Here is a 13,411-nt window from a genome sequence, read left to right as displayed (position 1 = left end):
CATCTAGAACTAATGATGTAATGTATGGGGATTAACATAAGAATAAAAAAAAATGTAATTAGGTTGGCAGCTTAAAAAAAAAAAAGTTGTGTAATATGGCTATGACAATGCTTAGAAGGAAATTTATACCTTAATAAAATGTTTACATCAGAAATGAAAATAGGTCCAAATTCAATAATCTAAGCTTCCTTTTTATGAAGCTAGAAAAAAGCAAATTAAATACAAAATAAGTAGGTGGAAGGAAATAATAAAAAGCATAAGTAAATGAAACAGAAAACAGATACAGCATGAAGAAAAATCGATACAATCAAAAGCTTATTTAAAAAAAAATCAATGAAATCAATAAACTTCTAGCTAGACTGATGGAGAAAAGGAGGAGGGGGAAGGAGAGGAAGGTAAAGAAGAGGAAATGTTGAAGGGGGAAGGAGATACGAATTCCCATGATCAGGAATGAAAGAAGTGACATCACTACAGATACTACAGACTTGCAAAGAACTAACAGAATATTGTAATCAACTCTATACAAATAAATCTGACAATTTAGATGAAATGAAAAAATTCACTGTAAGATACAAATCATCAGACTCAAGAAGAAACAGAAAATCTGAACAACCCTATATCTACTAACTACATTTTGCTATTAAAATCTTACCACAAGAAAGACTCCAGGCCCAGATGGCTTCACTGATGAATGAAAATTTAAAGGAAAAATACCATTTCAACACATTTTTAGAAAATGGAGGAGGAAGGAATACTCTCCCACTATTTTCTTATTTATTACCCTGATACCAAAACAGGATAAGGACATTATAAGAAAACTATAAACCAATATCTTTCAAGAATTTAAATTAAAAGACATTTAATAATAGCATATTGAATCAAGTAAAATATTTTTTTAAATGGAAAGACACCATGATCAAGTATGGCTTATCTCAGGAATGGAAGGTTGGCTTAACATTCAAATTTCAGTCAATGTAAATCACCATATGAACAAAATAAAGAGAAAAAACATGTAAACATCTCAGTAGATGCAGAAAAAAAAAATCATGACCCAACTCAATATCCATTCATGATTTAAAAAACCCTCAGCAAAAAAGGAACAGGAGGAAAATCCCTAACTTGATTAAGAGCATCTAAAAAAAAAAAATCGATAGTTAACACCATATTTAATGGTCAGAAATTGAATGCTTTCCCCTTAAGATCAAGACTCTTACCACTTCTAGTCAACATAGTACTGAAGCACTCACACACTGCTGGGGAGAATGTAAAATGGTACAACCACCTTGGAAACAATTTTGACAGTTTCCTATAGGGTTAACCATATATTTATATGACACATTAATGCCACTCCTAAAATTAAACCAAGAGAAATAAAACATATTTCCACATCAAGACTTGTAATTAAATACTCATTGCAGTCTTTACACAAAAGTCCCAAACTGGAAAGAACCTAAATGTCAATCAACAGGTGAATGGCTAAACAGGGAAATACTACTCAGTGATAAAAAGAAACAAACTACTGATTTGCTCAGAAATATGGATAAATCTCAACATCATCAGGCTGAGAAAAATCACAAACTTCAAAAATGGTCATCTTTCATGATGATATGCAGAATAGTACCTACATGAATTTGATGCTCCCCACCTCCCAGCTCAACAAGTGAAACTAAGCCAGGTGATATTATGGCAACTTGGTGGTCAACTTTGGATACATAATAAAATGAAAGCAGAACTGCATATAACATTCCATTATGTTCCCAACTATTCACCATCCATCTCTGATACTCCCTCTAGAATACTGAACTGCACCTCTTTATTGCGACGATCAGAGTAAAGCCAGTCTCATGAGTGAACTATAGGTCCTCCACAATCCAGTCCCCGCCAACTGCAACCACCTTGGTCTCCTTGCTCTATCCACATCCCAAACACAGGGTACAATGTCACAACATTCACGCTGCTGTCTCCCCACCCTCACCTTGCTCTGCCAGACAGCCACACCACTTAGCTGCTTCTCTTTCAAGTCTTTGCTCAGCTGGGACCTCACCACTTAATTTAAAATACTGTGCTCCATGGGATGCCTGGGGGGCTCAGTCGGTTGAGCGTCCGTAACTCTTGGTTTCACCTCAGGTCATAATCTCGGGGTCATGAGATCAAGCCCTGTGTCAGGAACCATGCTCAGTGGGGAGTCTGCTTGAGAGTCTTTCCCTCTGTCCCTACCCCTAAATGAATGAAGGAACAAATAAATGAATCTTAAAAAAAAATAATAAAAGTAAAAATACTGCCCTCGGGGCACTTGGCTGGCTCAGTCAGTGGAGTGTGCAACTCTCGATCTTGGGGTTATGAGTTCAAGCCCTACATTGGGTGTCGAGATTACTTAAAAACAAAACAAAACAAAAAAAAACCTATCACCCTCCTTCTCCCCAGGACTCTTTTCCTATTCACTCTCCGGAGCACTTTTCATACTCTAATAGAGGACGCACTTGGCCTTTCTTGTTAGTGTCTGTCTGCCCACAAATAGAAGGTTAGCTCCATGAAGGCGGGGTTCTTGTATCTCCTGTTCACTGCTGGACCCTCAGTGCCTCCGAGAGCCCCTGGCTGGTACACAGCAGTGCTCAGCAAACGTGTGTTGAGTTTGTTTACTCGACAGCCTACTTTTCAGACTTTTGTCTACTTCATCTTCCCTTCCCAGCACCGAGTACATGGTAGATGCTGGGTGCTTGTAGGAATAAATGAGTGAAATGAGTGAGAGGAAAAGCAGGGCTTGTAACCCTAAAATCATTTAAGGGATGTATTTTCTCACCTGTAATTGTTGCTGTAGGTGGGTGATTTCAGCAATTCTCAACTCTCTGGATTTGTTTGTACTCTCAATTTCTTGCCTTTGTGTGGTCAATCGACACCTGATATCTTGAAGTTTTCCTTCTAGTTGATGCTTTTTATCATTCTTTAACAGGTGAAAAATAATTATTATTATTACCATTTTTAATGGTTCAGAGGTAGTAAACAGTTGACCCTTGACCAACATGAGTTAGAACTACACGGGTCCAGCTACACATGGATTTTTGTCAATAAATAACAGTACACTACTGTAAATGTATGTTCGCTTCTTTATGACTTTATTCACATTTTCTTACTTCTAACTTTATGGTAAGAATACAGTATATAATACATATAACATATGAAATATGTGTCAATTCACTTCTTATGTTATCAGTAAGGCTTCTGGTCCACAGTAGGCTACTAGCAGTTAAGTTTTAGGGGAGTCAAAAGTTACACAAAGCATTCTGACTGCATAGGATCTGTGCCCATAAGCCCCATGTTGTTCAAGGTTCAACTGTAGTCCCAAAGCATAATCAAACTTGACTCACTAGAGCTTCTAATTCAAATTCCAGAGTCTTTTTCTTTGCTTTCAGTACAACTATGTCTTCTTGTTCTTTGTTTCTTTGATTGAGTAGTTCTTGTCTTCGATTCCGTTCCCATTCAAGTTGTCGTTGCCTTTCAAGTTCTCGCTTTGCAGCCTGTGGCATTTACAAACAGACAACTTATTAATTTTTTTATTCCTGACATGATACAATGTCTCTTAATAAATGTAACATCCAGGAAGTCTTTTGTTTTAGGGATAAAATGTTACACACTGCAAAAGCTTCTATTACAAAATAGCAAAACAAAATTTACACAAACATAGTATTCCTTCTATGGCAAAAAGAGAATATTTAGAAAAGCTATTATAGTTAGATAAGATGAGGACAGACAGGATTCATTTCATCATTGGAATTCGATTGTTTATGCCTTCAAGAATGTTTGAAGTGATAAAAAGAAAACTGTTCTTCCTCATTTACTGACTTATAAGGAGCAAGAAAAATGTCTTTAATCTAGTCCACTAAAACCCCAGAACAAAAAAGCAAAAACAAAAAATACCCCCAAAATAAAAACTTTTTTCTATCAAATGAGAAATTACTCATCTCAAGTTTTAAAAGTTTATTGATCCCCCTCTCCCCTAATCATTCATTTTCTTTTTACCACAGAAGCTTCCATAATTTCTGTGGCAATGACCACTCTCTTTTAAGCTGACTCTGATGGCTGCTGGGAAAAGTACACATCCAGAGCACCTGGCACTCTTTTTTCCTTTCTTTTTTTTTTTTTAAGATTTTTTTATTTTTGAGAGAGAGAGAGCATGAGCAGGGGGAGGGGCAGAGGGAGAAGCAGGCTCCCCAACTCAGGGCTCGATCCCAGGACCCCGAAATCATGACCTGAGCGGGAGGCAGATGCTTAACCAACTGAGCCACCCAGTGCCCCCACCTGGCACTCTTTATTGTAATTACTTCTTATGTACCTGTCCTCCAACTACCCTTTGGGCCTGAGGACAGTGAAGTACCTATCTATAACTACTCTATGGACTATGGATGCCTGGCACATGGTAAATGACTATTAAGTAATTCTGAATAAATACTCCGAAGTGTCTTCAAAAAATGAAAACAGAGCAAAACATTGAGAAAGGGAAAGTGGTCTATCTTTTGGCTGTCCATTCTGGGAATTAAAACCCTGTTAGTATCTGTGTGTGTCTCCCTGAATACGAAGGCTTACTCCTCTAAGTTTTCTGAAGCAACAACAGGAGATGAAACCAAAGTATTGTGTTATTATAAAGAAAAATCTCTCATATGTAAAATATATTTCATTCACACAAAAGAATCATGGCACTGATTCTGCAGCAATATTCTAAAGTTGGAAATTCAGACGAAAGATTGGCTTAGTCCCTATCCAGGGATGGCACCAAATTTATGAGGTCTTTCCCTCAAATATACTGAAGATTTCCTATACATATTTTTTTTAAAGTGGAAAAAAGGGGGCAGGGAACAATATAATTAGTACAATCCCGTTACAGGGGTTAAGAAAAAACTGCACTAAACCCCCAACATCTCCACCAGATAACCTTTAATATTTCTACATACATATATAAATATAGAGAAAAAAAGTCTGAAAAAAAATTTTTTTTAAATTTTATTATTATTATTATTTTTATTTGACAGAGATAGAGAGAGCAGGAACACAAGCAGGGGGAGTGCAAGAGGGAGAAGCAGGCTTCCCGCTGAGCAGGGAGCCCGATGCGGGGCTTGATCCCCGGACCCCAGGACCATGACCCAAGCCAAAGGCAGACGCTTAATGACTGAGCCACCCAGGCGCCCCTGAAAAACTCTTAACTAGTATCGGTGGTTTGGTACGAGACTGTATTCTCAAAAGCCTGACCCTGAATGTTCTTAGCAACATCATTCATAATAGTCAACAAAGTCGAAAACAACTCAAACGTCCATCAACTGATGAATGGATAACTATAATGTGGTCTGTCTGTGTCATGGAATATTCTTCAGTCATAAAAAGGAATGAAGTACTGATAACATGCTAAGTGGAAACGAGCCACAAAAGGTCACACGTCGTATGATTCCATTTCTATGAAATGTCCTCAAGAGGCAAACACGTAGAGACAGGAAGTCAGTTAGTGGCTGCTGAGGGCTGGGGAGTAACTGCTTTATGGGTAAGGAATTTCTTCTTGGGGTGAGGACAATGCTCTGGAATTAGACAGTGGCGATGGTCGCACAACTCTGTGACTAAACTAAAACTAGCGAACTATAAAAAGAAAAAAGGGGACCGTGTTAATCGATTACTTGAATACTTAGGGAAGAAGGGCAGCAAGAGCACACGCGCCCATCGTGGGCTCCACAGCGGCTTACCTCGCGCCTCTCGATTTCCTTCCTCCTCTCCTCCTCTCTCTGGCGTTCCAGTTCCCGCTGCTTTTCCAGCTGCTTCTCCAACTCCAGCTGCCGCTTGCGCTCCTGCTCGTGGCGCTCCCGCTCCTTCCGCTCCTGCTCGGCGCGCTCCAGCTGCGCCAGGCGCTCGTGCTCCTTTCGCTGTTGCTCCAACAGCGCTTGTCTCCGCTTCTCCAGCTCCAGACTGCCGCGCTCGAAATTCTCACGCTTCTTATCCTCAAATGTTACTTGAAAACGAGAAGCAGGAAGATGCTGGAAAGTCATGATTTGCAACATACTCTTTTCAAAGGAAAATTCAGGCACCTTGGAGAGGTGGAGTATAAACGCAGAGCTCCCGAAGCTTCCGACCTGCCTGTGCCTCACGCAGAAGCGCCACGACACCAAAAATTTTTATTTTTTTTTGACACCAGAAAACGTTTAGAACAAATAATTGAGTAAAACTGCAGAATACAAAATCAATATACAGAAATTGGTTGCATTTCTATATACTAATAATGAACGATCGGAAGAAATTAAGAAAACAATCCCACATATGATGGCATCAAAGAATACAGATTAAAACCACAATGAGATACCACCTCACACCAGTCAGAATGGCTAAAATTCACAAGTCAAGAAACGACAAATGTTGGCGGGGATGCGGAGAAAGGGGAACCCTCTTCCACTGTTGGTGGGAATGCAAGGGGGTGCAGCCACTCTGGAAAACAGTATGGAGGTTCCTCAAAAAGTTGAAAATAGAGCTACCATACGATCCAGCAATTGCACTACTGGGTATTTACCCCAAAGATACAAATGTAGTGATCCGAAGGGGCACGTGCACCCCCAATGTTTATTGCAGCAATGTCCACAATAGCCAAACTATGGAAAGAACCAAGATGTCCATTGGCAGATGAAAGGATAAGGAAGATGTGGTATATATATACAATGGAATATTATGCAGCCATCAGAAAAATGACATATTGCCATTCGCAACGACATGGATGGAACTAGAGGATATTATGCTAAGTGAAATAAGTCAATCAGAGAAAGACAATTATCATATGATCTAGCTGATATGTGGAATTTGAGAAACAAGGCAGAGGATCATAGGGGAAGGGAGGGAAAAATGAAACAGGACGAAATCAGAGAGGGAGACAACCATAAGAGACTCTTAATCTCAGGAAATAAACTGAGGGTTGCTGGAGTGGAGGAGGGTGGGAGGGATGGGGTGGCTGGGTGATGGGCACTGGGGAGGGTATGTGCTACGGTGAATGCTGCGAATTGTATAATACTGATGAATCACAGATAATACATTATATGTTAGTAAATAAAATAAAAATCACAAATAATACATTATATGTTAATAAAAATAAATTAATTAAAAAAAAAGAATACCTAGGAATAAATTTAACCAAGATGGGGAAAGACCTGTATACTGAAACCTCTAAGACGCCGGGGATGAAAGAAACTGAGACATAATTAAATGGAAAAGTACTCCATGATCAGAATCAGACTGGAAGAAATAATATCATTAAAATGTCCACACTAACCAAAGCAAGCTATAAAAAATTCAGTGCAGTTCCTATCATTCCAGTGGCATTTTTCACAGAACTAAAATAATCCTAAAATTTATATGGAACCACAAAAGACCACAAATAGCCAAAGCAGTCTTGAGAGAAAGAAGACCAAATCTAGAGCTATCATGCTCCCTGATTTCAAACTACACTGCAAAGCTATAGTAACCAAAACAGTATTATCGGCATAAAAACAGATACAGATCAATGGAACAGAACAGAGAGCCCAGAAACAAACCCATGCTTAAATGGTCAATTAATTTACAACAAATAAGGCAAGAATATACAATGGGGAAAGAAAAGTCTTTGCAATAAATGGTGCTAGACACCTACCACATGCAAAAGAATGACACTGGACCACTTTCTTCTCACACCAGGCACAAAAATTAGCTCAAAACAGATTAAAGACGTGAATGTTAGATCTAAAGCATAAAACTCCTAGAAGAAAACATAGGCAGTAAACTCACTGACAGTGCTGATGGAACACTGCTTTTTGGAACGGACTCCAAAGGCAGTAACAATAAAAGTAAAAACAAACACATGGGATTATGTCAAACTATAAAGCTTCTTCACAGCAAAGGAAACCATCAACAAAATAAAAAGCCAACCTTCTGAACGGGAAAAGAAATTTGCAAATCATATATCTGATAACAGGCTAATATCCAAAATTAGGGGGCACCCGGCTGGCTCAGAGGAGCATGCGATTCTTGATCTCGGGGTCATGAGTTCGAGCCCCACTCTGGATGAGAGATTATGTAAATAAATTTTAAAAACAGATAAATAAATAAATAAATGGGAAGAGGATCTGAATAGACATTTTTGCAAAGAGGCCACACAGATGGCCAATAGGCACAGGAAAACATGCTCATCACTCATCATCAGGCAAATGCAAATCAAAACCACAATGAGAGGTCATCTCACACCTGTCAGAATGATTATTATCAAAAAGCCAAGAAATAACAAGTATTGGAGAGACTGGAGAAAAGGGAACCCTCCCAGTTAGGAATGTGAACTGGTGCAGCCCCTACAGAAAAACAGTATAGAAGTCCCTCAAAAAATTAAACAGACAAACAAAAACTGCCATATGACCCACCTACCACCTATTCTACTTCTGGGTATTTACCCGAAGAAAATAAACGCATCAATTCGAAAAGATCATTATAGCATTGTTTCCAATAGCCAAGACATGGAAACAACCTAAGTGTGAATCGACGGATGACTGGATAAAGAAAATGGGGTACATGCACACACGCATTATTACTCAGCCATAAAAAAGAAGGGAATCTTGCCATTTGCAACAACATGGATGGACCCTGAGGGTATTATGTTAAGTAAAATAAGTCAAACAGACAAAGCCATACAGCATATGATTTCACTTACATATGGAATCTAAAAAACAAACTCAGATACGGAAACAGAATGGTGGTTATCAGAGGGAAAGGGAGTTTGAGGGTGGGCGGAGAGGGTGAAGGGGATTAACTGTATAATGACAGATGGTAAAACTACACTTAAGTGTAGTAATCACTTTGCAGCGTTCGCAATATTGAATTATGCTGTACACCTGAAACTATTACTATATACCAATTTTACCTCAGTTTTAAAAAATCCTAAATTATTTGCTAACATACTCTCCCCTCCCCCACTTATAATCTTCCTAAAACAACAGCTCTGCATCACCACCAACCTCCTTTCCCTCCCTATTACTCTATGTTTTTCCTTCTCCATCACCTTGATTGAGCAACTGACCCCCATCTCCCCTGCACCATGAATCTCCCCCACCCTACCTTTCTCCTCTTAGTTGGTAACTGTGCTGATGTGTCTTCTATTTAAACAAATAAGACAATTTCTGAAAGCAGAGGTAGGAAGGTGAGTATCCTGTGTTTCAAACTATGTCCTAATCAGTATGGAGATCACATTCAATAAACAATTTTTTCTACTCCATTTTTCAGTTTCCTTCTTTGAGAACACCAATTAATGAATTTTAGCCTTATTTCTCAGGCCAATCATTTTTTCTCTAATCCTTGCTAGCATTCTGTTTACAACCACTTAATTTTCCTTTTAAAAGAAAAAAAAAAATCCTGGGGCTCTTGTGTGGCACAGTCGGTTGAGCATCTGACTCTTGATTTCGGCTCAGGTCATGATTTCAGGTTCATGGGGTCAAGACCCATGTCGGGCTCCACGCTCAGCGTGAGTCTCCTTGAGATTCTCTCTCTCTCCCTCCGCACCACCCCCACCCCAGCTCATGCATGCACCCGCTCACTCTCTTTCTTTCTCCTTCCCTCTCAAAATAAATAAATAAAATATTAAAAAAAAAAATCCCAACCTCCACGTCCCTTATGTTTTCAGCGGTGTCCCTTCAATTTCGTGTTTGCCTCACATGCTTCTCCCTCAGAACCACCCCGGGCAAGAGAAGCTTGCATCACCCGCCGGTGTAGCACGCCATTCCCATTGTTCTCTATTACAAGAACTGTCACTTCATACTTTGTCTTGAGATCGGTAGCTGTGAGCATCCTTTCTTGGCTTCTCCCCACATTCCCCATTTGGCCTTCACTGCTTTAGAAAGACATTCCTCACACATTACAGTTATGGATTAGACATGAAACACGGCAAGTGTGTTTTGGTTTTCTTTTCCTTCTTGCTACTTTCGTGATTGCAGAAGGCAGCATCCATTTCACTAGGTGACCTTAAAACTGAAAGTCCCCTCAAGCACAGAAAGGAATGAAATAATGATACATGGTACAGTGTGGATGAGTCTCAAAAAGAGGAAGAGAGAACTACCTCTACTTCTCTCTTCCCATGTGTTCATATCAAGGAAAAGTGATATGAGGATATAAAAGAAGGCCACCATCTGCATGCCAGAAAGAGAGCCTCACCAGGAACCAAATTGGATGGCACCCTGATCTCAGACTTAATGGCCTCCAGAACGGTGAGAAATTCACCCTGCTATTCAAGCCACCCAGACTGCTGCATTTTATTATGGCAGCCCAAACTAAGCCACTGAACTTTTAATGATCAATTTTCTGTTATGTGAATTTTACCTTTTAAAAAATACCTGAAAGTCCCTACACATCTTAGTTCCAATATCTGGCCCTATTTCTGCTACATAGGCGGCAAATAATAAATGGCTACTGAAGGAAGGAACGAATGAACACAAATCTCTGATGATGTCACTTCCTGTTCCGACTCTAAATGAATGTCTACCACCAAGAGTAAAAGAAAATCGCAAATTCAAAGGATTCCTGTCCTTATTTGCCTTTGAGACTTCATTCCCATTCATTCCCATTATTATCATCCTGAAATGTTATTCCTGTCCACTTGTAATGACCCTATTCAATCTTCAGTCTCAACACAACTGTGACTCCTCCAGAGACCCAGCCTTTCCAGCCTATGCCAACCAGTGTAGGTAAGCTCTGCTGTGCATCTGTGATACTGTTTTTAGGGATTTATTGCACTTATATACTGCTTTGATGATTGTTTATGTGGATGCCCTAAATCCTCAATCATATTATAACTTTCTAGAAGGTAGGGACCACATTTTTAATGTTTAAATTCTTCACTGTACTCAACACATAGCTTTGCATAAAGAACATTTTCTTTTTTGGTTTTTTTTTTTAAGATTTTTTTTTTTTTTTTGAGAGAGAGAGAGAGAGCAGTGGGAGGGGCAGAGGGAGAGAATCTCAAGCTGACTCCCCACTGAGTGCAGAGGCTGATGCGGGTCTCACTCCCATGACTCGTGAGATCATGACCCGAGCCAAAACCAAGAGCTGGATACTCAACCGACTGAGCGACCCAGGCACCCCAAGAACATTTTCTTTCTTTCTTTCCTTTCTTTCTTTCTTCTCTTTCTTTCTTTTTTTTTTTAAGATTTTATTTATTTATTTAAAATGGACAGAGAGAGGGCATAAGCAGGGGGGAGTGGCAGAGGGAGAGGGAGAAGCAGACTCTGCTAAGCAGGGAGCCCAATGCGGGGCTCGATCCCAGACTCCAGGATCATGACCTGAGCCGAAGGCAGATTCTTAACCAACTGGGCCAGGCGCCCCCAAGAACATTTTTAATAATAAGTTTATCAGTGAACAAAAACTAATTTAAAGAGGAAACTGGAAGAGCTAGTGTCCTGAGCAGGTCAGTTAACCACTGAGCACTTTAAATGCAGCTACATGACACGGACAAAGTATTTAATATAAAGAGACTCCATAATAAATTTCATTAGCTTCACAGTATCAATTATCATCTCATCATTAATAATCCATAGCCACCTTAGAATATTTTAATAGTGTGATGGGTTTATCACTGCAAATGAGGATTTTTAAAAATAGGTTCATATTAAATTTAAAATAGCTTTCTGTCATTAAGGAGTTTCCAATTCTCTTATAACAACATCAGAAAATAACAGTAGGGAATTTCACATTCTATTTCTACACTGCTGGTATTGAGCAAACACCATAAAGGTTTACCAATTTTGACTGTTTTATAAATAACATTTATGAAATTTTTGTATAGTGGTAAATAATCAGATTTCAATTTAAAAGTTAGAACAAGGGCGCATTAGCAAAGTACATAATGTTCTTATTTCTCTACATATATGCAAATCCAAAAGCATATTAAGAGTGTGTCCTTTCGGACTAAGGTCAGTTAAAGGAACACAGCAAGCATGCCAGAAGCTAAATTTAGTTTTACCTCCATCGTTGCCTGAAAGGTAGAACATCTCTAATATGATGTCAAATATAAAGACTGCCTTACCAGGTAATTTCTTCTCTAGTTGTTGCTGTTCCTCTTCTAAAACCGGTTCCTCTGGTAACCTCTGATCGACTGCCGTTGAGCTGATGATAGATATACCACTGCCAGATCGAACTCGTCTGCAATTGTGGGAAAAAAGATTCATACATAAAGCTGTCTAGGTAGAATTGAGCAAATTATGGAAAAGAATTGTTAAAGAGTATGCCACATCATGGAGTACATTTCATTTATAGCGAGGAAAACATAAAGATTTGGTCCTCTTTATTTACAAAGAGTTTTTTAAAAATGAGTATGTGAATATCATCAGACTCTAGAGTGCCCAGCTCGTTCAAATGTTTAGAGCCATCCCCCAAATCAGGGCAATTCCAAAGGACTGAATTAGTGAATCATCATCACCTGGTCTAGAACAGTGCCTGGGTCACAGTCAAGTGCTCACTGTTGTTATTACTACCCTTTTACAGAACATTAAATCCGCCAAGGGAAGATGAGCAGCTCAGCTGAATGGGAGCACCTCTTTTCCCTTTACAAAGTCTTTCTGTCCATTTTATCTTATAATAAACACATGAAATAGTACACATCACAGGCCCTAAAACAAATCATTTAGGTTACTGATTAGTTTCACCTTAAGCCGTTAACCTTGCTCTTTTATTTTTTTTTTTAAGATTTTATTTATTTATTTGACAGAGAGCACAAGCAGGGGGAAGCTGCAGAGGGAGAGGGAGAAGCGGCTCCCCACTAAGCAGGGAGCCCGATGTGGGACTCGATCCCAGGACCCTGGGATCATGACCTGAGCCGAAGGCAGCCGCTTAACTGACTGAGCCACCCAGGCGCCCCAACCTTGCTCTTTTAAAGCAATCTACCTTTTCGTCAATGCTTTTCTATCAGCTTCCAGTCTTGCGTCTCTTACAGTGATCCATGCAGCTGTCAGACTGCAGAAACACTGCCCAGCTACGGTTTCTTCCAACAGCCACAGATTTCTCGGCTCGCTCCACGTACACACTGACAGCCACGGCACACTTTCTCTTACTTTTATGGGGTTCTCTGCACACAAGCCACCCCCCCCCACCCCGGTCTTTGAGGAATCAGGACAGAAATTCTTACTTTTCTTTCTTTTTCTGTTCTCTGTGCTTGTAAGATTTCATATTTGTCTTTTAAAGTTAAAGCCGTGAGACGTCGTTGTCTGAGAGGGGAGGTGTGCAGTGTGTGAAGGTAGACCAGTCATTGCACATTCCTCCCAACTGGACCTTGGTCTACTTTCTTGACAACTCCACTGAAACTGTGTTTCAGACCAGGATAATTTTCTTTAATTAGCTTCCTGATTATAATTTCTACACTGCCCGTATTTTGTTACCTAACCAGTGC

The 13,411-nt window shown here is 39.6% G+C and overlaps 1 protein-coding gene across 1 annotated transcript in view; it reads right to left on the bottom strand.

Annotated features, from left to right (window-relative positions):
* ITSN1 (intersectin 1) overlaps window positions 1–13,411 on the bottom strand; it is a 203,945-nt gene that overhangs the window by 87,202 nt on the left and 103,332 nt on the right. Inside the window, exons 11-14 of the mRNA XM_081819518.1 lie at window positions 12,053–12,168; window positions 5,724–5,986; window positions 3,366–3,515; window positions 2,801–2,941 (exon numbers count right to left, since the gene is read on the bottom strand). Coding sequence (XP_081675644.1) covers window positions 2,801–2,941; window positions 3,366–3,515; window positions 5,724–5,986; window positions 12,053–12,168 — 670 coding nt within the window. The remainder of the gene's footprint in view (window positions 1–2,800; window positions 2,942–3,365; window positions 3,516–5,723; window positions 5,987–12,052; window positions 12,169–13,411) is intronic.

Source organism: Leptonychotes weddellii, chromosome 1, assembly GCF_054177405.1.
Source record: "Leptonychotes weddellii isolate Sample4059 chromosome 1, ASM5417740v2, whole genome shotgun sequence".
Lineage (NCBI taxonomy): Eukaryota > Metazoa > Chordata > Mammalia > Carnivora > Phocidae > Leptonychotes > Leptonychotes weddellii.
This window is presented reverse-complemented; position numbering and strand designations above follow the sequence as displayed.